At 32.2% G+C, this 25537-nt stretch overlaps 1 protein-coding gene across 2 annotated transcripts in view; it reads right to left on the bottom strand.

Annotated features, from left to right (window-relative positions):
- LOC148942345 (uncharacterized) overlaps positions 1-25537 on the bottom strand; it is a 184776-nt gene that overhangs the window by 5603 nt on the left and 153636 nt on the right. For both annotated transcript variants that reach the window (XM_089103093.1, XM_089103091.1), the window contains 2 exons: positions 10821-10948; positions 8386-8475 (listed from right to left, as the gene is read on the bottom strand). In XM_089103093.1, the coding sequence (XP_088959219.1) occupies positions 8386-8475; positions 10821-10948 (218 nt within the window). The remainder of the gene's footprint in view (positions 1-8385; positions 8476-10820; positions 10949-25537) is intronic.

Raw genomic sequence — 25537 nt, 5'->3', positions numbered from 1 at the left:
AAATCATTATTCCGCAATTTTTCTTGCTCTAGATCATTTCGAAGCTTTTTAGATTCCTCTCGTAGATTCGCATTTTCAGCTGATATTTGGTTTTAGGGCAAAGTAGTCATCTGAGCATGCGAAGTGCAATTCTCGTGAATGATTTATTTTCTGCTCTTGATTCTGGCCTGATACTTTACTTATCTATTTCAAGACGGACGAACAGCATTCAGCTCACAGACAAGATTCTTGTTAGGAAATTTTCCCATAGATATAGATATATTGATAGATATAGATAATTTCGGAGACCACACTGCCTTTCCATGACGATAAATAAAAGTTCAAATAGGGATAAAATCCTTTTAATAGACAGTGATGATAGAAATTCACAAAAATACCAGATATTTCGGTCACATATACAGTGACCGTCATCAGCAGTAAAACAGTAGTAAAAACAGTTTTACTACTGATGACGGTCACTGTATATGTGACCGAAATATCTGGTATTTTTGTGAATTTCTATCATCACTGTCTATTAAAAGGATTTTATCCCTATTTGAACTTTTATTTATCGTTGATAGATATAGATATACATGGATAATACAAATACAACGAAACGCATAAAACATAATAATAAGTTCAAACACTTTGAAAATAACACTACGATAGAAAACCCTCCCTATGTCTTATCCCCACACTCACAAAATTTCCCAAATTTCTAATATCCACTTTACAACTACTTCCTATATTATTTTCTAATCACATTCTATCTATCACATCCCTCCCAAAAATTTCCCTTCTAGGTACCTTCAGTTCTTCACAATAACACATAAAGTGTTCTAAATCTTCAGACTCCCCGCGCATCGGACAAGAGAAGGGACCACTCCGCACCTTAACCCTCCGTAAATACTTTCTTCTCCCCCCAAGCGGCATACAATTCCCTCTTACTGATAAGACCCATTTTAAAGTATCATTTTGGTGCCCAAATTTTAGATATATTTCTTCTCCCCAGGCTTTTTTAATAGTTCTATATATTCTAAGGGATTGTGACTTAACCTTGTCTTCTTGCCAAACCTGGATATCTTGTGGCACTTTTTCTACAGCTTTTGCAATCAATCCTGTTTCCACCCCTGGTCCAATGCCGTCATTCCGCCAGCCTGATAGCCCACATTTGTCTTGTATACTCTTAATTTGCTCAGGCCAAGAATTTTTTCTTTTATTCCATAGCATTTCATTGAAAGCATTTTTTGTTAACCAATATCCTGACATACCAATAATTTTTTCGCGGTAACCTACCATGCGCGCTAACTGTTTATTTCTTAAGCTAAAAAGACCCAGTTCGTACTTTATAACAATGCTATCAAATTTTTTATCTAACCCTATTAATCTTTTAAAATAATGTAGATGTATCCTTTCCATTTCCACCCCCCTTTGGTGTCCCCATATCTCTGCCCCATAATGAATAGCAGGTTCTAATCTACTTGCAAAAATACACTTTTGTAGCTTAATATCCATTGCTCTTATATCCTTAATACAACTGTTTAAAAATATGCCAGTTAAACTTTTGCCTTTACTTGACATTAGAGCTATGTTTCTTGTCCACTTACCATTTGAAACAAGTCTACAGTTTAGGTAACCATACTCCTTCACTACTTTTATAGGCCCCCTCCTGCAACTAAAATTTTCTTCATATGACTTAGCTCCCCTTGCAAAAACCATTACTGCTGACTTCTCTAGATTTAAAACAAGTCTCTTTTTCTGAAAATACTTTTCTACACTTTCTAATACACACTGCAGATTCTCTATACTATTTGCCAATAAAGCTATATCATCGGCGTACAAAAGCTCAGACACTTTTTTTTATCAAATAATTGCAATTCACTTACTTTCCTTTCCCTTAAATAGCTTTCAATGTCATTAATACACAACAAAAATAACAAACTTTACCGTCAAATAAATTTGCAATAAAATTCGCAGAAATCGACGCGGTAATCCTAAGTTAATCAAACAATGCATAAGAATTTCCCTATTTACACTTTCGAAAGCACCTTTTTTGTCCAAAAAGGCCACAAACAACTTATCCTCTTTTTTCCTGGTGTATTTCCTAATTAGACTGGTTAAAATAAAAAATTTGATCTGTAGTACTATAAATTTTCGTGAAATCCTGCTTGTATTTCGATAAATTTCTGTGATTTTTCTAGCGACTTATCTAATCTATTCATTAACACTTTCGCGAAAAGCTTGCTTACACCATTGCCCAAACTGATCATGCGGTAATTCCTGAGATCCATGCTATCACCTTTTTATGTAACGGTTTCGTGACTGATGTATTCCATTGCTCTGGCCATTGGGGGTTGTTGATAATGGATGTAAATGCTAAATCGATGATTTGGATGACTCATACTTTTGCCCATTTTCATACTTGCATTGGGATTCCATCTAAACCAGGAGCTGAATTACCTTTCATTTTTTTTTTCGTGGTCTTAACTATTTCATCCTCGGTGACAGATTTTAACAATTCGTAGTCCTCTTCATTCATCGGTCTCTCTATAATTTCTTCCTCAAACATGTACCCTCACATTAAATTTCTATCGGATGTGTAGCTCCTGAATTCTTCCAATTCTTTATTTTCTAAGTAGTACGGCCATCCCGTTGCTTCGATTGCACCTTTTTCTTCATATGTATTCCCAGTTGATTCTTTAACAAGCTTCCAAAACTCTTTTGATTCATTCTGTCTAAAGACTAACCTTAGCCTTTCAGCTTTTTCAGTCTGAAACTTCTTTTTTTTTACCTTCATAAGATTCTTATATTCCTTTCTCTCCCTCTTGTAATTCTGATACAGTTGTTGAAAATCATCTCCTTCTTCGTTTAATTTTAATACCTTCAGTGCCTCCCGAAGTTCCTCCCTTTTATTCCTACACTCTATTTCCCTCTATTTTTGTATATTTTCTCTCCCGCACCTTAAACTACCCTACCCAGGATCTCTAGCGCTGAATCAGCATTCCCTTCTTGGGCTACTTCTTGACTACTATCTAGTAAATCTTGATTACTTAATTCCGTCATTAAATCTTCAAAATTATTCTTATCATTTTCATCCACTCTTAGTCTTTTATGAAGTTCACCCCCTTGATGAGATCTGCTTTTACTACTATGCTCCTTAATTGTTGAGGCTGCTTCCAAAACCTCTAAAGTTGCACTAATGGGAAAGTGATCGGAACCTACGACCATTAATAGCCCAAAATCTGCAACCCTTTCACTCAAAGACAGACTAGTTAAAATGTAATCAAGTATTCTTGGAGAATGCCCCGGCAAACAAGTAAACCCCCCCCCCCAATTTTATCATTTCCAAATCTATTATTTAATACCTGCAAAATTCTAGCAAATTTTTACCCCAGTTTTTTTCTACGACGAGTGTGGTCCCTACTTGTCCTCTGTGGGAGAGTTGTAACAACATCTTCTAAATTAACAGTGGATATAGCATCATGAACAGAACCGAAAACGGGTAAAAACTTCTACACACATCCCTGTATAAGCATTAAAGTCCCCCAGGAAACAAAAACTATGATTCAGAAACTTTCTTGAAAAATTACGTTTTTCATGTTCTAAAATTGACCATGTATCCTCTTCCGAAAAAGAGCTTGTTACTGGGGGAATAAACAGCAAAAAAATAACTGGAATGCGAGCAAACCACACTCTGAGCCAAACCAAGTTACAAGATTTACTTTTCAACCTATACATCTTTGTAGTCACACTAAAATTCTTGTAAACTAACATTGCTACACCACCGTATATTATTCCATTTTTAGATTGTTTTCTACGCACTCCGTAATACTCGTATCCCTCAAAACACTTTTGGTTCCTTTAGCTATGTTTCAACTAAGCATACCAAGTCAATTTTTCCTTTTTCTTTTGCTAATAAATATTCCCATGTTTCACTGCTTACCTTTTGGATGTTCAAGTGCACTATTTTGAAGTTCTTTTTATATACATGGCTCAGCTTATCCTATGTATCTACAGCGAAACGACTGCCAAACCCCGAGCCCAAAGTTTGCACTTTTGTCCCTGACCCAGTTGGCTGGTCGTATTGCATATAATTATTATTTTCCCCTTTCAATCTTTTTTTGTAATTTTCAATCATTGCCTCCACTTCCTCTTTACGTAGAGTTTCACTTGCAATTTTTTGTAAGGCATGAACATGTCCAAATCTGATGTATAAAACTGAGCGTATTGATCTTGTTATCCAAAAATCCACTGGTTTGATGCCATTTTCAATTAAAACGTTCTTTCTCGTTAAAAGTTTTTTCCTCACCTCCCTCACTGCCTGCGGAGCATCATCAGTCATGAAAACCTTCGCAAAAATTACTATTTTTTTGTTTTTTAATTTTTTCGTGTTTTTCAAAATCAAGGTTCTTGTTTCCAAATTCTCTATTTCCATCACTATAAATCTCTTCTTAATCTATATATTTTACACCATATCTGAAGTCCATGACCATTTTCAGAACATCTGTTATTAACTTCTCAAACCCCGTTTTTGCTTCTTTTTCATCGTTCATTCCCATGTTCCAAGATCATGAAGTTATATTGCCTTTCCCTACTTTCTACTTTCATTAGGCTTTCTTTCACTCCATTCAACTCCTTTGACAATTGGGCACTATCTTTCTGAATTGCAGATATTGTACTCTGTACAGTATTAGTATCTTTTTCAATTACACTCATTCTCGGCGTTAATACCGCCAGCTTTTTATTGGATCCCTCCTGCACACTAAACTTAGATTCAATAGTTTTTAAAGAGGATATCTGGCCATTAAACGATGTCGAATTAGACTGTATCACTTTTGAAGTCGTCGATACATTGTCCGCTAATGATCTTATAGTGATCTTATAAATTTTATATGACTCCATTGAAGAATTCGAAACAAAGGAGTCAGAAACGGAAATGTTAGCAGGCTGACTCTGTTCACTTTGTTTAGCCACCTTCCTTTTTCTCTGCATCTTAAATCCAAATTCATGATACTTTTTCACCAATCTCCGAGCGAAGAATAATTTGTAGCTCTTGAACAGCTGGGGAACTTGAGCTAGTCCGTGTAAATTAATCCAAAGTCATGCCAAGTTCGTGCATTCAATTCAAGAAAATTCAATTCAAGCCAAATAACTGGTTTCACTGTCAGGTTTGTAATGAGGTTTAATCCTAATACGAGTACACTCCTCGAAAGCTGAAATGATACTGACTCACATCTACATCACATCTACATCTACATCAGAGCATATTGGTATAAGAGGTAGTTTCATATTCTTGGTTTCTTTCATATTTATTGAATCAAGTTATCTTGGTTGATCCACTCTTTTGTAATCCCTTTGAAATATTTTAGTACCCTGCAAGGATCTGTCACTGGGCTAATACTCTTTTTAAATTTAAATTTATTACTTTGCCAATGCGGTTGAAAGTTCAAGATCTACAATTTACAGTCGTCTTTGTTAACCAATATCTACCACTAACTGTGACGATATCTCATCTTATACAGATGCAGTTATTGCTTTTTCTGATGACAGTGCTCTTCGCAAAACTGTAGATCTGAGTCTAATCTTTGTTCAAAGCTGAAAACCTCTTTTAAAAGAGTTATCCAGGGGTTTGAAATCACTTACCTTGCTTTAAATAATGAAAAGTCATGCTTTCGCATTTACTGAAGAGTCTCAAAGGCTTGCCCAGACTTAAATGAAATAAATTTATCAATAGCTTCTTAAGTAGAGCTAAATAACGTTATGTCTGATTTCTGGGCATCATGCTTGACCAAAATCGTTCATTTAAGTATCATATTGACCTAATTAAGATCTAAGTCTCCAGAAGTCTTGGAATTCTTACAAAGCTAAAACGAACATTTCCAGGGTTAATTGTTAGAATTATTTTCTACACCTTAGTTTAGTCTTCATAATGACATGCTATATGGATGATAGCCGTTCCTTCCTCAGTGAAGCCACTCTCCAAAATTCATGATATAGCATCGAATTTTATTCAGAAAACTAACCGTTCTTCATTTAAACCTTTGCTTGATTTGAATCCTCTTTATATTCTGTTGTGTGCCTCTTTCACTTTTCTATAAATGAAAGGCCACCTTTCTGCTGCCATGTGCAATAATATATCTTTTATTTTTGATTAATCGTCTTATCATCTTAGCACTTCAAACAATTTACTGATTCCCTATACTCCTTCAATGTGGCAGACTTCAACCTCCTGATTATTTGCAATGTAACCTTAAACAAGCTTCCAGAGTCTGCAAGAATTTGACACTCATATTTTAGAAAAGAATGCAAAATTTTTTTAATTTAATAATGTATCTCTTTTTTTGAAGGGACTATCCCCCCCCCCCATCCCTGGAGTTTTGAAGTCACTAGGTTGGGTTTGAATGTTTAATTTTTTTTTAGTTTTAGGGTTATTTCAGTTTTTTTTTTTTTGAAATGAAATCACTTGCTACTCTCGTGACTAGCTTGGGATTTTGGGTATTTTTAAAGTGTAAGATTTTTTTCCCGGGTGTGTGTTGGGGCTCTTGAAGGAATGAAGGCACTGTATTGAAAATGTTTAGCTGGCGCATTTTTTTATTGTTTGTTTCTTTCCTGTTTCTTCCTGGCCATTGATCCAATGAGGCCATTGACCTCTGTTTCTTTCCAGAGGTCAATGGCTATTGGCCTTTAGCCTTAGAGATGAGTCTCTGTTCAATTGTTTTTCTTGTAAATTTCCATTGACAAAAAAAAACCTCTAAAAAGTAAACAAATTGTTGCGAGAAATATGATATTTTCTAGGCTGAATCGGTCCTTTTGTTTAGGAATGAATGACAAACATACACAGAAAATTGTTTCGAGATATTGCGGGAAAACAAACTGTTGCGAGAAATATTATATTTGAGCACCCGATTGTACTCAATACTCCCTTGAAATTTCGACAACGCTTTCTTTAAAAAAAACCTAAACTAAATTCCATTAAAACTGAATAAAAAACGTACAATAAACTTTCCAGCAGTATAGGTACAGCTATGTCCGACTTTTAGGAGGTATGGCGTGAAGAAGATATTTCGTAGGTGAAGGTTAAAAATACCAAAAAAATATCTTTGCTTAAAAATATTTTGAATTTTTCAGGCGGGGGGGGGGGTCTTTGGACCTGCTTTATGTACAATACTTTAGGATTCGCAACAAACATCCACAGGAAACTTTTGCGACAAAAAAAATATTGTTGTGAAAATATTATATTTGCTAAGCTGAATTGGTCCATTTATTTCAGGAATGCAGAGTAAACATCCATAGGAAACTGTTGCGACAAAAATTTAGTTGCGAGAAATTTTACAATTACTAAGACTAATTGGTTCATTTGTTTACGAATTCATAGCAAACACCCACAGGAAAGTTTTGCGACACAAAATATTGTTGCCAAAAATATTATATTTGCTCCATTACTTTAGAAGTGCACAGCAAACATCCGTAGCAAACTGTTGTGATACAAAATATTGTTGCGAGAAATATTATATATGATAAGCTCAATTGGTCCATTACTTTAGAAGTGCAGAGCAAACATCCACAGTAAACTGTTGCGATACAAAATTACGAAATATTATATTTGCTAAGCTCAATTGGTCCCTTTGTTTAGGAATGCATAAAAACATTCACATTAAAGAGTTACGAGATACTGCGAGAAAACAAATTGTTACGAGCAATATTATATTTGATTACCAGAATCGATCCATTACTTAAGGAATGCACAGCAAACATCCATAGGAAACTGTTGCAATAAAAAAAAGTGTTGCGAGAAATATCATTTTTACTAAGCTTGCAAATATGCACAGCAAAGTTGTCTCTTTTTTTCGTGACATAAAAATCACTAGCAGCTAAGCCTGTCTGATGGCATACAAAGAATAAATCATAGCACATACTAATTTGAGATAATCTTGAAAATTATTCGGCTCCTCTCACTCAACACAAGATTTGAAGTCCCCATTGGCAGTTCTGGCCTCTCTTGCGCCCAGGACAAAATCTTGACTAGCATCCCCACTGTCTCCCACAAAATTTTCAGGGCAATTTAACAAAAAAATCATTTTATCACCTTCCAAAAACTCTATTTTCGGAAGTAACAATTCCAAAAATAGAGATAATCCCCGACTTAGAGATGAGGAGTCTAATACTATACTATCTAAGCTTGATTACTATCTACAATCAACACTATATTTTAAATTTTTCACTTCTGCTACGAACAGGTTTTCTCTAGCGTTACCAAATTAGATGATTTAATGAAAATGGCACACCTATGGTTTCTTGTCAATTCCTCTGAAACTTGGGTAGCTATAGTTGTGCTTTTCCTTTTATGTTGCAAAGCAGTGTCAAATACTGTTAAAGAAAAAACAAGAAAGAGTGACAATGGCTTACCTTTTGCAGCTCAGGGTAGAACCTATCTCTATCATTTTTTAGACGCAAACGCACCTCATCAGCATCGAATTTCATCAAGTATTTAAGAATCTAAAAAAAAAATTATAATTTGTGATTTTGATTCTTTTCTTTTTTAATTCGTTATATAAATAAATTATACATCATATTCCAAACTCTAACCAAGATGAAGAATAAGACTATGGGATAGAAAGCACTTATCTAACATAATTTAAAGATCAGAAAATAAGAGACTGTTAATCAATACAGTCCAGACACGAACAAAAACAATAGTGCACTAAAGACGAAAGTTTTAACCAGTCAATAATAGAGATAAATAATCCTTATTTCTTCCTCTTTTCCCTTTCCTTTACTGTCTTTATCTTTTCTTTCCAATTCTCAGATAGTTCTTTCATTATATCAGAGTTTCTTAAGTAAATATAAGTGGATAAAGGCTTCTCTGACCGATTTTCTAAACTAAGGGACTTAGCAGGTTTAACTTTGGGTGTTCATCTTATAGGCTAGAACTATTATAGGCTTCCTCATATAGGCTAGCGAGGGCATGAAATATGTCAAAACAATCTCTGAAGTATAAAAATAAGTTAATGACTATATAGTAAACTTATTAACAAATACGTACATAAACTACAAGAACATAAAGTGAAAATTAATAAAACATAAGAGCCAAAGACATTTTACACGAGTAGGGTTCAATTCGGAACATTCCTTCTTTATAAAAAAAAAAAATTATGTGATGAAAACAAATATTCAAAAATTATAAGACATAAAGTTATTATGATAAATAATTTCTTAGACCACTCTGCCTTCCCATTACGGAATTTAATAAATTATATACTGAGCGAAAAATGGGTATAATATTTAAACAAAGCAGTGAAACAAAAACAAAAAAACAACAACAAACTTTAAATAATAAAAATCCATATATTTTGACTCCATGTCCAGGAGCCTTTTTCGACAGAAAACAAAATGAATTAAGCTAAATTAGACAGAACACATAAAACAAAAGCAAAAACCGAAAATTCTTTTTCTTTATGTGGAGCTAAATTTAGCTTAATTAGTTTTTTCTATTGATAAAGGCTCCCGGATGTGGTCAAAATTTGGATTTTTATTATTTAAAGTTTGTTGGGTTTCTCTTTTTTTTCTTTTTTCACTACTTTGTGTAAACAGTATACCCATTTTCCTCTCAATTTTTTTATTTATTAAATTCTGTGAAGTTATTCTGAGTTGTATAGAGGATCAACTGTATGGAAAATCAACATTTCAGCTATTGGGGTTAATTTACAGCAAATATAAAATGAATTAATACAAAACTGCGATAATACAGTGCATTTATTACAACTTGCCTCGCAAATACATACTGTCAACAGTAATATTTTGATTATGGCCCACGATTCTACTAACTATGCACATTTTTTACCCCCAAAATTGTGCATAAAAATATCATTTTTGCCCCCCCCCCAAATACCATGTATTAAAATCAAAGTCAAATTTAATTTTTTCCAAACAGTACAAAATATGCAACATCAGTGGCAACATTCTAGCGTTGCCTGCAGCCATAGACCATCAATAATTATTATTTTTTTTCATAACACCACTTTTTTATAGAAGGTGGAGAGGGTTCGTCGCTCCTTTGCAGCGAGCTCGTCTAAGTGAAAATTGAAAGTTCTAGTAGCATTTTCAAGATTAAATAGTGATTATGTATCATCCAGAACCCCTTTCTTTACCCCCCCCCCCCCCGTAATCTCTCCAAACATCCTAGAAAGGTTTAGAGGACTTAAGAGGCAACAGCCCTGCTCCTGATTGTAGTAATTTTTGGTCGATGTAAGTTTGAATTCGGATAAATTTTTAGTTCCACTTGTCTTAGGTTTTATTGTAGTTCCTTTAAAATACCTTAAACAAAAAATCGCGAAGAAAGGAAACGAGGACAATTAACAGCCAGTGAAAAAATTGAAAAATTATGCAAATATTTCGGTCAAGACCTCCGCTTGACCGTCCTCAGTGCAGAATAAAACTGATAAAAATATAAAAACCAAACCTTAAAATAATTTTTATTTTTATTTTTGCATAATTTGTTGCATAATTTGCGAAATATTTGCATAATTTTTCAATTTTTTCACTGGCTGTTAATTGTCCTAGTTTCCTTTCTTCGCGATTTTTTGTTTATCATGATTAGCCAGTGTGGTCTCAGAAATTATTTAAAATACCTTTATACTTTTTTCACACTTTTCTCTTTAAAACTACTTTTTTCGAAAACAGTTTTTTTTAATTAATCGTAGAGGATTCAATTTTTTCGGTAAATATGCATCATAGCCTTTAAAAACACATGACAGCCCATTAAAAACACCGCAAATGTTACATTACTACCAAAGATAGGATTGGTGTAAAAGAACAGTAAACACTTAAACTGCTGACCTTACCTTGTTGGATAAGTTCGCTGTAATAGATGTATTTCCATCGCATACCTTTACAGAAAGGGACCATTCTAGTGGTCTAACCTGTGTAGTAACTTTCAACTTTGAAACAATCGTAGTGAAGTATGAATGGACTAGAACAGAAAATTCTATTTGTTTTCACTATTATAATTATTAATATTTATTAATTATTATTGATATTCAATATTAATTTATTTTCACTAATTAATTTTGCCTATTTATTTTCAGGGGTCGAGTGGCAGTACTGATGAAAATGCAATACTTCTTCATAATTTTGACCCCCCCCCCCAAAAAAAAATCGCAGTTTTCTGCCATGAATATACCTAAATTGGGCCCAAAAGACGGGGGTAAACCCCCTAAACCCTCCCCTGGATACGGCCTTGATAAATCCTTTTATTAGGCAGTGAAAAAAATGACAAAATGATAGTGAAAACAAAGACGGTGAAAACGGTCACTGTGTACGTGACCGAAATAGCCAGAGATTTTGTCATTGTTTTCACTGTCTAATAAAATGATTTATCCCTATTGAACTGTTATTTGTACGTCATGGAGAGGCAATGTGGTCTTCGAAAATACCTATGTCAAAATATAAAAATGGGATTTTTCGACTCATGAAGCGTTAGACTCCTCTCCGTATTGTTTTGATACGGCCCCAGACCAAATACCAAATTTGGTTGATTTGTGAGTTTGCAATATAATTTAAACATATTTTTTAACAACATGTTTCTCGAAATTTTGCCACATGTCTATCAAGATACAAATCTGGTTTATCCAGAGATAAATTGTTGTTGCAGCTAGTTTGTTCCAAATCTGGTTTATCCAGAGATAAATTGTTGTTGCAGCTATTTTTTTTTGGGGGGGGGGGGGGGTAAAACCCCTAAACCCCCCTGGATACGGCCTTGATAAATCCTTTTATTAGGCAGTGAAAAAATGACAAAATGATAGTGAAAACAAAGACGGTGAAAACGGTCACTGTGTACGTGACCGAAATATCCAGAGATTTTATCATTGTTTTCACTGTCTAATAAAAGGATTTATCCCTATTGAACTGTTATTTGTACGTCATGGAAAGGCAGTGTGGTCTTCGAAAATACCTATGTCAAAATATAAAAATGGGATTTTTCGACTCATGAAGCGTTAGACTCCTCTCCGTATTGTTTTGATACGGCCCCAGACCAAATACCAAATTTGGTTGATTTGTGAGTTTGCAATATAATTTAAACATATTTTTTAACAACACGTTTCTCGAAATTTTGCCACATGTCTATCAAGATACAAATCTGGTTTATCCATAGATAAATTGTTGTTGCAGCTAGTTTGTACCAAGCCCTGTAACAAGATCTCCAATTTTATGTTCAATTTCACTTTAAAGAACTTAAACTGTTTTTTTTTTGTGTTTATTTTGGTAATTAGATTTCTATTAATTCTTTTTACTCAAATAATTTCTAATAACTTAAATTTATTTATGATATTTTAAGAGTGAATTCCAGTTTAACTAAATGTAAGCCCCCCCCCCTCCTTTATAGCTTCTTGCTATAGCTCCAGGCTCAAAATTCAAATTTGGCGGATTCTTTTCGTTTGCATTATTTCTTGAACTTATTTTTCATCAGCAGTTGGATTTCATTGGCATTTCGAAAAAAAAAACCCTGCTAAATCAGAAAACATGTGTATATACTCTAGGGGAACATCACAACTTTAGTTGGAAGGGGGCAGGGATTCAGTAAAACTAGGATATAGAAAAATTTTATGAACCTAATTATATAGATTTCCGTATCTAGAGTATATAGAGTACATTTTATAGTATATAGAGTATACTATAAAATATATTTTTCTCTATAGTATATAGAGAAAAATTTTATGAACCTAATTATATAGAGATTTTCGTATCTAGAGTATATAGAGTATATTTTATAGTATATAGAGTACGCTATAAAATATATTTTTCTCTATAGTATATAGAGAAAAATTTTATGAACCTAATTATATAGAGATTTTCGTATCAAGAGTATATAGAGTATATTTTATAGTATATAGAGTATACTATAAAATATATTTTTCTCTATAGTATATAGAGAAAAATTTTATGAACCTAATTATATAGAGAATTTCGTATCTAGAGTATATAGAGTATATAGAGTATATTTTATAGTATATAGAGTATACTATAAAATATATTTTTCTCTATAGTATATAGAGAAAAATTTTATGAACCTAATTATATAGAGATTTTCGTATCTAGAGTATATAGAGTATATTTCGTGTCTGGATTTTCGTATATAAAGTATTTAGCTTAGAAGAGGGGATGAGCTGCATTGTTTAATTATCTTATTTTTGCTTCGAAGAAAAAAGGTAAATATTACATTTCAGTGAGCCATTTTTTTTTTTTTTTTTTTTTATATTTGGTGATGATATAAGGCGGAGGGAAGAAGAATCATTTAGCCCTGGCTCAAGTCATGGTCCTCGTTAGCCATGGGATGGCTTCATTTTACAGTGCTTGTTTTCTTAAAAATTCAATTACTACTACTGTTTTTTTTTCACCTCAAATTTACATCTAATCATCATTATTACCAATGGTCTGTTTTTTTTTTTAAATTTTGTATCATTGAGTATGCTTTTCCATCTTTTTATTCCAAATACTATAGAGACACTTTTGCGTAATTTCGTCACCTAAAGAAGTAGAGGTCCTGCAGCAGGTTTCTATAGCTGATTTCGAACACCAGGTCCCATATTAACAAGCAGAGATCAATCCCACCGTTCCCCAATAGAATCCTCATGGCTTCCTTCTTCTTGTTTCGATCGTTATGGGCTCGCATTGATTATGTGATTATGTGATATGAGCGCGCGTTATGGGCGCGCATATGATTTATTCGCATGATCTTATAGCTGAAAACCAGTTCCAGACACGAGTTACTCAAATTTTTCTATCTCAATAAGCCACTTACAGTGACTAACTTTCTAAGTAGGATTTTTAGTAAAAGTTAACTGGTTTCAGAGCTTTCATTATTCCAAGGGTCTTATGATTTATATTTCCGAGCTAACTCATCCAAAGCTAAACCTTGGCAACATTATAGTTATGCTAATAAATAAATCACAATTACGCACGTCTATAGTGCCAAAGATCCCTTTCCTAATTTTTGTATTGACTAATGTTCAAATTTTAAGCGTAAGCAGCCATTTTTCTATCTGACTAATGAATATAGGAAAAGTTACAAAGATACTGTATCAGTGGGCAGTTTTGTACTGCTGCAATATAAAGGAGACGTTAAAAACAAGAAAAAAAAACATCTTTTATAAATCTTGTTTAATTTTATCAATAGGTGTAAGGCCCAATGCCGGGATTGGGCTCCTCTTCAAAATCTAGATTAAAAATCTTCAAAATCTTAAAATTACTCAGAAACGAAGACTTGCAATCCAAACTTGGCATACCGATTAAAAAAACCTACTATCTATTTACTACTAGATACAACTCATAATATATTTCTATGACATAAACCACTCATGATATTATCTCACGACAAATATGCCCTTTTTTTGGTTCTCACCAAACTTTAATGAAAACAAAAAGGTGCATATGAATTAGCCAAATAATTCGATTCAAATTTCCTATTCCAGCATGCCATGATTTTGAAAGAAAGAGAAATTATGCATTTTGCAAGCAGACTGTAATCAGATCCTGACTGTGAACTTATGATGTCATATTACACAATTTGTAACATGTGAAATGGACCGGTACAATGAGCATGGGTAACTTATAAGAGTGGAAACTGGCATTAAAATCGACAAAAAAACAAACAAAAAACTATTAACGCCATCTAGCATCTGGCGACACATGATATTTTTTAAAGCTTTGTAATCGTTTTTCTGTCCGGAACTGAGATCAGACACTTATTACTACTCTAATTTTACCAAACAAAGTAATTAAAACAACTACTAACAACTCACCGCGGCACCAAGCCGCCTGAGGCCAACAGAACTACACACGCTCCTCCTCCATCACAGTCTATTCAGAGCACTTATAGTATATTACACCCTCCCAATAAGTTCCCATTTCTCTTAAAGCTTTCTTTATGACATCCACCCATCCCAATCACGGACGACCTACTTTCGTTTCACCTTAGATGGTGGGTCGAAAAGAACAATCTTTGGCAATCTGTCAACCTTCATCCGCAGAACGTGTTCTAGCCATCTCAACCTTCATCTCATTATAGCCCAAGAAAGCTGGATTGAACCAAACTTTTCGTACAGCCTACTGTTTGAAATACGGTCAGTCAGCCGGGTCCCCAAGACAATCCGTGGCTGATTTTTCTGGAAAACATCTAGCAAACCTTCATCCGTTGTTCGGAATGCCCATGCTTTAAAGATATATTTGACCACTATAATCACTGTAGCTTCCAAAATTCCAAAAATCTTGGTTTGCTGAATTATCTTCCTATTCTTCCGAACGTTTTTCAACGGCCAAAAAACACCCTGAAACTGGGTTATTCTAATTTGAACATCTTCCCAGATCCCATCGGCTTTACCAATATTATTACCAAAGTACGTAAAGCTATCCACTTGATCAATCTTTTCAAGACCCAACTTAACCATTTCATGTTCACTTCTTCCTAGCCTTAGCAAATTAGTCTTCTTAAGATGAATTTTCCAAACTATTTTAGCACCCTGAACTCGCAAAACCTCTAAAAGTTCATTCATTTTGCTCAAACTTTCATCTAGGATGCTTAAATCATCAGCATAATCCAAGTCCAGGAAAATTTATCTTCCTCATTTTATTCCGTATTGTCCCATTGCCTTTGTTGTGTTCCTTAAGACAAAGTCCATCAAAATGATCCATATAAAAGCGGCTATTCTCTGATAAAACCTAGCATCTACAAAAAATTCGAATTTTAGTTAAGAGTGGATCCCGCCTATTTAGACCACGAGAAATCCAAAGATGCAAACGAAATTATTCTCCGATACTTTGTTTCGTTGATATTTCCTATTATCTACAGAGGAGCTCACCATTATTTTCGTGTCATGCCTAGTATGTACACACTAGAAATCAACATTTACGCCAAAATCTAGTATCTGACAAATTAAACTTTATCAGCAGCAGCACCAACAATCAGCAATCAATCAGCAGCACAATACAATGAACATCATCACTTGATTGTTTAAATAAAGACGGTAAAAATGCATAGAGCAAAACAACGTTTTTGTGTTTTTCTCGGACTTACTCAGATGTAGATACTAGGTTCTGTCGGAGGACAGCCGAAGGGGGGTAAAAAACAACCCTGCTTAACGCCTGATTTACTACGAAACCAGCTGAAACCTCATTTCCTACCTTAATCGCAGTAGTGGTATTCTCGTGCATGGCACTAATCACTTTAATGTATTTGTCTGGTATACCATACAGGGATAAGAACTTTACCAAAGCTCTTCTATCAACAGAATCGAACGCTTGCTCATAATCTATAAAACTGAGGACTAAAGATGTTTGGTAACTCACACATTTCTCAATTATTAACCTAAGAGTGAAAATTTGATCCTCTACTCTTCCTAAAATCACACTATATAATAAGATCTCTTAAAACAGTCTACAGCATCTCTTAGTGTAAAAAGTATCATACTACTAGGTAATTTGTTACCTACAGAGATTAGGCTAATGCCTCTATAATTACGACACTCACTCTTATTACCTTTCTTATACATTGACTTAATTAGGGTTTTCCTAAAATCGCTAGGTATTTTGCTTTTTCAAAAATCATATTCATAATATTCAGTAGCCTATTTTTAACCTCAGAGCCATCGTATTTTTAAAAAACTAATTTATCACACCATCAGTACCTGGGGCTTTATTATTGCCATAAAAAAAATTGTAACCATACGCTAGATGGCATTCATAGATTTTTTTTCGACACTAGTGTCAGTTTTCACTCTTATAAGTTAACCATAATCTTTGGACCGGTATATATTAGTAGGTATGGACTGGTAAATGTATGCATTCTGGTTTTAGTAGCATACAACATTTAAGACCTGTTATTGCTTGCCTTTTGAAGGACCACTTAACACATAGCCCTTTCCAGGGCTGTGTTGAAGAAAGCACTTCTTGCCTGTCACTGGTTGATTACCTTGCGATTACGTCCGTGAAACGCGAAGTGAAAACAAGGCTTTAATTATTTGATGTTGAAAAAACATGCGTTTAAAAAAATCCAGCAAATGTTTAACTATAACCAAGAATTCATGAACGTTATTTGGACCTTTAAAAAAAATGTGAAATCGACAGAACTAGTAAAATGATGGCATTTGTGAAACTTGATACTAAAAGCAAATTAGCCTACTTAGCTCTAAATCTTTAGAACACTAACAAATTAAACCAATCAAACCAATTTATCAAACAGACTAAGACAGAGTATTGTGTCTTAAAAAAATGTTCATCTCAATCATCATCTTACTTAAGCCAAATTTTAAATCTCCAATTGTTGCTACCAACTATAACAATATTTTCTAGATGCGTGGATACAAGATGTTGAATAAAGAATAATTGTTAAAAACGGTTCATGAGAACATGATTTACAACAAAGTTCAAAATGAATCAAAATTTCAATGAAATACAAAGATATAATAACACTAAAATCATCAAAAACCCCAAAACTAATTTTGTATAAGGCTGATGAATAACCCCATGCGTGTACTACAATTGTTTTTGGCTGTTTTAGTGTTCCACAAGGCTTTGTAACTGACGTGAAATGTGTTTCTAGAAAGTGTTGTAAATTGCCTAAGTTGGCTTGAATGTAGCCAACTCTCACATCTAGCGAGAACCAAGCATTGTAAACACCATAAATTAGCGCGTTAGTAAAAAACAGTTGATGTAAGACTCGAAAAGTGTAAAAATCTGTTTTATTTTCTATGAATTATTTAATAAACACTAGCATTAGATTGTATCTTTATTCCAGGATATAGTTCTTGGAAAATATAGTTTCTTTCGTGAAAGATAAAGGAGCCTTTCGCTTCCTATATTTTTCACTGAAAGATATACTGAAATTTAATTTCAGAAGAATACTGAAAGTTAATTTCTTTTCTGGTGACTTTGGCTTTTGCTACTTTTAAGAATATTTGCATAAAAAACAAAGCTTCTATAAGAGTACTGATAGTTCATTTCTTTTTTTGAGGCAAGAAAGCATGTTCAGGTTGGAAAAGTAACTTTGACTTTGCTAGTTTTACGAATTTTACTTGTATAATAACTAAGAGCTTTAACTTTTTACAAGAGCACTGAAAGTTAATTTCTTTTCTGGTGACTTTGGCTTTTGCTACTTTTAAGAATATTTGCATCAAAATCAAAGCTTCTATAAGAGTACTAATACTTCATTTCTTTTTTTGAGGCAAGAAAGCATGTTCAGGTTGGAAAAGTAACTTTGACTATGCTAGTTTTACGAATTTTATTTTGTATAATAACTAAGAGCTTTCACTTTTTACAAGAGCACTGAAAGTTAATTTCTTTCCTGGTGACTTTGGCTTTTGCTACTTTTAAGAATATTTGCATAAAAATCAAAGCTTCTATAAGCGTACTGATAGCTCATTTCTTTTTTTGAGGCAAGAAAGCAAGTTCAGGTTGGAAAAGTAACTTTGAGTATGCTAGTTTTACGAATTTCATTTGTATAATAACTAAGGGCTTTCACTTTTTACAAGAGCTTTCACTTTTTACAAGAGCACTGAAAGTTAATTTCTTTTCTGGTGACTTTGGCTTTTGCTACTTTTAAGAATATTCGCATAAAAATTAAACCTTCTATAAGAGTACTGATAGTTCATTTTTTTTTTTTGAGGCAAGAAAGCATGTTCAGGTTGGAAAAGTAAATTTGACTTTGCTAGTTTTACGAATTTCATTTGTATAATAACTAAGAGTTTTCACTTTTTACAAGAGCACTGAAAGTTAATTTCTTTCCTGGTGACTTTGGCTTTTGCTACTTTTAAAAATATTTGCATAAAAATCAAAGCTTCTATAAGCGTACTGATAGCTCATTTCTTTTTTTGAGGCAAGAAAGCAAGTTAAGGTTGGAAAAGTAACTTTGACTTTGCTAGTTTTACGAATTTCATTTGTATAATAACTAAGAGCTTTCACTTTTTACAAGAGCTTTCACTTTTTACAAGAGCACTGAAAGTTAATTTCTTTTCTGGTGACTTTGGCTTTTGCTACTTTTAAGAATATTCGCATAAAAATTAAACCTTCTATAAGAGTACTGATAGTTCATTTCTTTTTTTGAGGCAAGAAAGCATGTTCAGGTTAGAAAAGTAACTTTGACTTTGCTAGTTTTACGAATTTTATTTTGTATAATAACTAAGAGCTTTCACTTTTTACAAGAGCACTGAAAGTTAATTTCTTTTCTGGTGACTTTGGCTTTTGCTACTTTTAAGAATATTTGCATAAAAATTAAAGCTTCTGTAAGAGTACTGATAGTTCATTTCTTTTTTTGAGGCAAGAAAGCATGTTCAAGTTGACAAAATAACTTTGACTTTGCTAGTTTTACGAATTTTATTTGTATAATAACTAAAAGCTTTCACTTTTTACAAGAGCTTTCACTTTTTACAAGAGCACTGAAAGTTAATTTCTTTTCTGGTGACTTTGGCTTTTGCTACTTTTAAGAATATTTGCATAAAAATTAAAGCTTCTATAAGAGTACTGATAGTTCATTTCTTTATTTGAGGCAATAAACCATGTTCAGGTTGACAAAGTAACTTTGACTTTGCTAGTTTTATGAATTGTATCTGTATAATAACTAAGAGCTTTCACTTTTTACAAGAGCACTGAAAGTTAATTTCTTTTCTGGTGACTTTGTCTTTTGCTACTTTTAAGAATATTTGCATAAACATTAAAGCTTCTATAAGAGTACTGATAGTTCATTTCTTTATTTGAGGCAATAAACCATGTTCAGGTTGACAAAGTAACTTTGACTTTGCTAGTTTTATGAATTGTATCTGTATAATAACTAAGAGCTTTTACTTTTTACAAGAGCACTGAAAGTTAATTTCTTTTCTGGTGACTTTGGCTTTTGCTAATTTTAAGAATATTTGCATAAAAATTAAAGCTTCTATAAGAGTACTGATAGTTCATTTCTTTATTTGAGGCAATAAACCATGTTCAGGTTGACAAAGTAACTTTGACTTTGCTAGTTTTATGAATTGTATCTGTATAATAACTAAGAGCTTTAACTTTTTACAAGAGCACTGAAAGTTAATTTCTTTTCTGGTGACTTTGGCTTTTGCTACTTTTAAGAATATTTGCATAAAAATTAAAGCTTCTATAAGAGTACTGATAGTTCATTTCTTTATTTGAGGCAATAAACCATGTTCAGGTTGACAAAGTAACTTTGACTTTGCTAGTTTTATGAATTGTATCTGTATAATAACTAAGAGCTTTCACTTTTTACAAGAGCACTGAAAGTTAATTTCTTTTCTGGTGACTTTGGCTTTTGCTACTTTTAAGAATATTTGCATAAAAATTAAAGCTTCTGTAAGAGTACTGATAGTTCATTTCTTTTTTTGAGGCAAGAAAGCATGTTCAAGTTGACAAAATAACTTTGACTTTGCTAGTTTTACGAATTTTATTTGTATAATAACTAAGCTTTCACTTTTTACAAGAGCTTTCACTTTTTACAAGAGCACTGAAAGTTAATTTCTTTTCTGGTGACTTTGGCTTTTGCTACTTTTAAGAATATTTGCATAAAAATTAAAGCTTCTGTAAGAGTACTGATGGTTCATTTCTTTTTTTGAGGCAAGAAAGCATGTCCAAGTTGACAAAATAACTTAGACTTTGGTAGTTTTACGAATTTTATTTGTATAATAACTAAAAGCTTTCACTTTTTACAAGAGCTTTCACTTTTTACAAGAGCACTGAAAGTTAATTTCTTTTCTGGTGACTTTGGCTTTTGCTACTTTTAAGAATATTTGCATAAAAATTAAAGCTTCTGTAAGAGTACTGATAGTTCATTTCTTTTTTTGAGGCAAGAAAGCATGTCCAAGTTGACAAAATAACTTAGACTTTGCTAGTTTTACGAATTTTATTTGTATAATAACTAAAAGCTTTCACTTTTTACAAGAGCTTTCACTTTTTACAAGAGCACTGAAAGTTAATTTCTTTTCTGGTGACTTTGGCTTTTGCTACTTTTAAGAATATTTGCATAAAAATTAAAGCTTCTTTAAGAGTACTGATAGTTCATTTCTTTTTTTGAGGCAAGAAAGCATGTTCAAGTTGACAAAATAACTTTGACTTTGCTAGTTTTACGAGTTTTATTTGTATAATAACTAAAAGCTTTCACTTTTTACAAGAGCTTTCACTTTTTACAAGAGCACTGAAAGTTAATTTCTTTTCTGGTGACTTTGGCTTTTGCTACTTTTAAGAATATTTGCATAAAAATTAAAGCTTCTATAAGAATACTGATAGTTCATTTCTTTTTTTGAGTCAAGAAAGCATGTTCAGGTTGACAAAATTACTTTGACTTTGCTAGTTTTACGAATTTTATTGTATAATAACCAAGAGCTTTCACTTTTTACAAGAGCAATGAAAGTTCATTTCTTTTCTGGTGACTTTGGCTTTTGCTACTTTTAAGAATATTTGCATAAAAATTAAAGCTTCTATAAGAATACTGATAGTTCATTTCTTTTTTTGAGTCAAGAAAGCATGTTCAGGTTGACAAAATTATTTTGACTTTGCTAGTTTTACGAATTTTATTGTATAATAACTAAGAGCTTTCACTTTTTACAAGAGCACTGAAATTTAATTTCTTTTCTGGTGACTTTGGCTTTTGCTACTTTTAAGAATATTTGCATAAAAATTAAAGCTTCTATAAGAATACTGATAGTTCATTTCTTTTTTTGAGTCAAGAAAGCATGTTCAGGTTTACAAAATTACTTTGACTTTGCTAGTTTTACGAATTTTACTTGTATAATAGCTAAGAGCTTTCACTTTTTACAAGAGCAATGAAAGTTCATTTCTTTTCTGGTGACTTTGGCTTTTGCTACTTTTAAGAATATTTGCATAAAAATTAAAGCTTCTATAAGAATACTGATAGTTCATTTCTTTTTTTGAGTCAAGAAAGCATGTTCAGGTTGACAAAATTACTTTGACTTTGCTAGTTTTACGAATTTTACTTGTATAATAACTAAGAGCTTTCACTTTTTACAAGAGCAATGAAAGTTCATTTCTTTTCTGGTGACTTTGGCTTTTGCTACTTTTAAGAATATTTGCATAAAAATTAAAGCTTCTATAAGAATACTGATAGTTCATTTCTTTTTTTGAGGCAAGAAAGCATGTTCAAGTTGACAAAATAACTTTGACTTTGCTAGTTTTACGAATTTTATTTGTATAATAACTAAAAGCTTTCACTTTTTACAAGAGCTTTCACTTTTTACAAGAGCACTGAAAGTTAATTTCTTTTCTGGTGACTTTGGCTTTTGCTACTTTTAAGAATATTTGCATTAAAATTAAAGCTTCTATAAGAATACTGATAGTTCATTTCTTTTTTTGAGTCAAGAAAGCATGTTCAGGTTGACAGAATTACTTTGACTTTGCTAGTTTTACGAATTTTATTTGTATAATAACCAAGAGCTTTCACTTTTTACAAGAGCAATGAAAGTTCATTTCTTTTCTGGTGACTTGGCTTTTGTTACTTTTAAGAATATTTGCATAAAAATTAAAGCTTCTATAAGAATACTGATAGTTCATTTCTTTTTTTGAGTCAAGAAAGCATGTTCAGGTTTACAAAATTACTTTGACTTTGCTAGTTTTACGAATTTTATTGTATAATAACTAAGAGCTTTCACTTTTTACAAGAGCACTGAAAGTGAATTTCTTTTCTGGTGACTTTGGCTTTTGCTACTTTTAAGAATATTTGCATAAAAATTAAAGCTTCTATAAGAATACTGATAGTTCATTTCTTTTTTTGAGTCAAGAAAGCATGTTCAGGTTTACAACATTACTTTGACTTTGCTAGTTTTAAGAATTTTACTTGTATAATAACTAAGAGCTTTCACTTTTTACAAGAGCAATGAAAGTTCATTTCGTTTCTGGTGACTTTGGCTTTTGCTACTTTTAAGAATATTTGCATAAAAATTAAAGCTTCTATAAGAATACTGATAGTTCATTTCTTTTTTGAGTCAAGAAAGCATGTTCAGGTTGACAAAATTATTTTGACTTTGCTAGTTTTACGAATTTTACTTGTATAATAACTAAGAGCTTTCACTTTTTACAAGAGCAATGAAAGTTCATTTCTTTTCTGGTGACTTTGGCTTTTGCTACTTTTAAGAATATTTGCATAAAAATTAAAGCTTCTATAAGAATACTGATAGTTCATTTCTTTTTTTGAGGCAAGGAAGCATGTTCGGGTTGACAAAATTACTTTGACTTTGCTATTTTTACGAATTTTACTTGTATAATAACTAAGAGCTTTCACTTTTTACAAGAGCAATTAAAGTTCATTTCTTTTCTGGTGACTTTGGCTTTTGCTACTTTTAAGAATATTTGCATAAAAATTAAAGCTTCTATAAGAATACTGATAGTTCATTTCTTTTTTTGAGGCAAGGAAGCATGTTCAGGTTGACAAAATTACTTTGACTTTGCTAGTTTTACGAATTTTACTTGTATAATAACTAAGAGCTTTCACTTTTTACAAGAGCAATGAAAGTTCATTTCTTTTCTGGTGACTTTGGCTTTTGCTACTGTTAAGAATATTTGCATAAAAATTAAAGCTTCTATAAGAATACTGATAGTTCATTTCTTTTTTTGAGTCAAGAAAGCATGTTCAGGCTGACAAAATTACTTTGACTTTGCTAGTTTTACGAATTTTGGCTTTTGCTTTTGTATTTGGCTTTTGGCTGTATTCTATATTTTGGCTTTTGTATAATAACTAAGAGCTTTCACTTTTTACAAGAGCAATGCAAGTTCATTTCTTTTCTGGTGACTTTGGCTTTTGCTACTTTTAAGAATATTTGCATGAAAATTAAAGCTTCTATAAGAATACTGATAGTTCATTTCTTTTTTTGAGGCAAGAAAGCATGTTCAGGTTGACAAAATAACTTTGACTTTGCTAGTTTTACGAATTTTACTTGTATAATAACTAAGAGCTTTCACTTTTTACAAGAGCACTGAAAGTTAATTTCTTTTCTGTTGACTTTGGCTTTTGCTACTTTTAAGAATATTTGCATAAAAATTAAAGCTTCTATAAGAATACTGATAGTTCATTTCTTTTTTTGAGTCAAGAAAGCATGTTCAGGTTGCCAAAATTACTTTGACTTTGCTAGTTTTACGAATTTTATTTGTATAATAACTAAGAGCTTTCACTTTTTACAAGAGCACTGAAAGTTAATTTCTTTCTGGTGACTTTGGCTTTTGCTACTTTTAAGAATATTTGCATAAAAATTAAAGCTTCTATAAGAATACTGATAGTTCATTTCTTTTTTGAGTCAAGAAAGCATGTTCAGGTTGACAAAATTACTTTGACTTTGCTAGTTTTACGAATTTTACTTGTATAATAACTAAGAGCTTTCACTTTTTACAAGAGCAATGAAAGTTCATTTCTTTTCTGGTGACTTTGGCTTTTGCTACTTTTAAGAATATTTGCATAAAAATTAAAGCTTCTATAAGAATACTGATAGTTCATTTCTTTTTTTGAGTCAAGAAAGCATGTTCAGGTTGACAAAATTACTTTCAGTTTGCTAGTTTTACAAATTTTATTTGTATAATAACTAAGAGCTTTCACTTTTTATAAGAGCACTGAAAGTTAATTTCTTTTCTGGTGACTTTGGCTTTTGCTACTTTTAAGAATATTTGCATAAAAATTAAAGCTTCTATAAGAATACTGATAGTTCATTTCTTTTTTTGAGTCAAGAAAGCATGTTCAGGTTGCCAAAATTATTTTGACTTTGCTAGTTTTACGAAGTTTATTGTATAATAACTAAGAGCTTTCACTTTTTACAAGAGCAATGAAAGTTCATTTCTTTTCTGGTGACTTTGGCTTTTGCTACTTTTAAGAATATTTGCATGAAAATTAAAGCTTCTATAAGAATACTGATAGTTCATTTCTTTTTTGAGGCAAGAAAGCATGTTCAGGTTGACAAAATAACTTTGACTTTGCTAGTTTTACGAATTTTATTTGTATAATAACTAAGAGCTTTCACTTTTTACAAGAGCACTTAAAGTTAATTTCTTTCTGGTGACTTTGGCTTTTGCTACTTTTAAGAATATTTGCATAAAAATTAAAGCTTCTATAAGAATACTGATAGTTCATTTCTTTTTTTGAGTCAAGAAAGCATGTTCAGGTTGACAAAATTATTTTGACTTTGCTAGTTTTACGAAGTTTAATTGTATAATAACTAATAGCTTTCACTTTTTACAAGAGCACTGAAAGTTAATTTCTTTTCTGGTGACTTTGGCTTTTGCTACTTTTAAGAATATTTGCATAAAAATTAAAGCTTCTATAAGAATACTGATAGTTCATTTCTTTTTTTGAGTCAAGAAAGCATGTTCAGGTTTACAAAATTACTTTGACTTCGCTAGTTTTACTAATTTTATTGTATAATAACTAAGAGCTTTCACTTTTTACAAGAGCAATGAAAGTTCATTTCTTTTCTGGTGACTTTGGCTTTTGCTATTTTTAAGAATATTTGCATAAAAATTAAAACTTATATAAGAATACGGATAGTTCATTTCTTTTTTTGAGTCAAGAAATAATGTT

Source organism: Artemia sp. Qi Xiang Cuo, chromosome 17, assembly GCF_049724085.1.
Source record: "Artemia sp. Qi Xiang Cuo chromosome 17, ASM4972408v1, whole genome shotgun sequence".
Taxonomy (NCBI): Eukaryota; Metazoa; Arthropoda; class Branchiopoda; order Anostraca; family Artemiidae; genus Artemia; species Artemia sp. Qi Xiang Cuo.
Note: the sequence above shows the minus strand (reverse complement) of the source record. Positions and strands in the feature narration are given on the sequence as shown.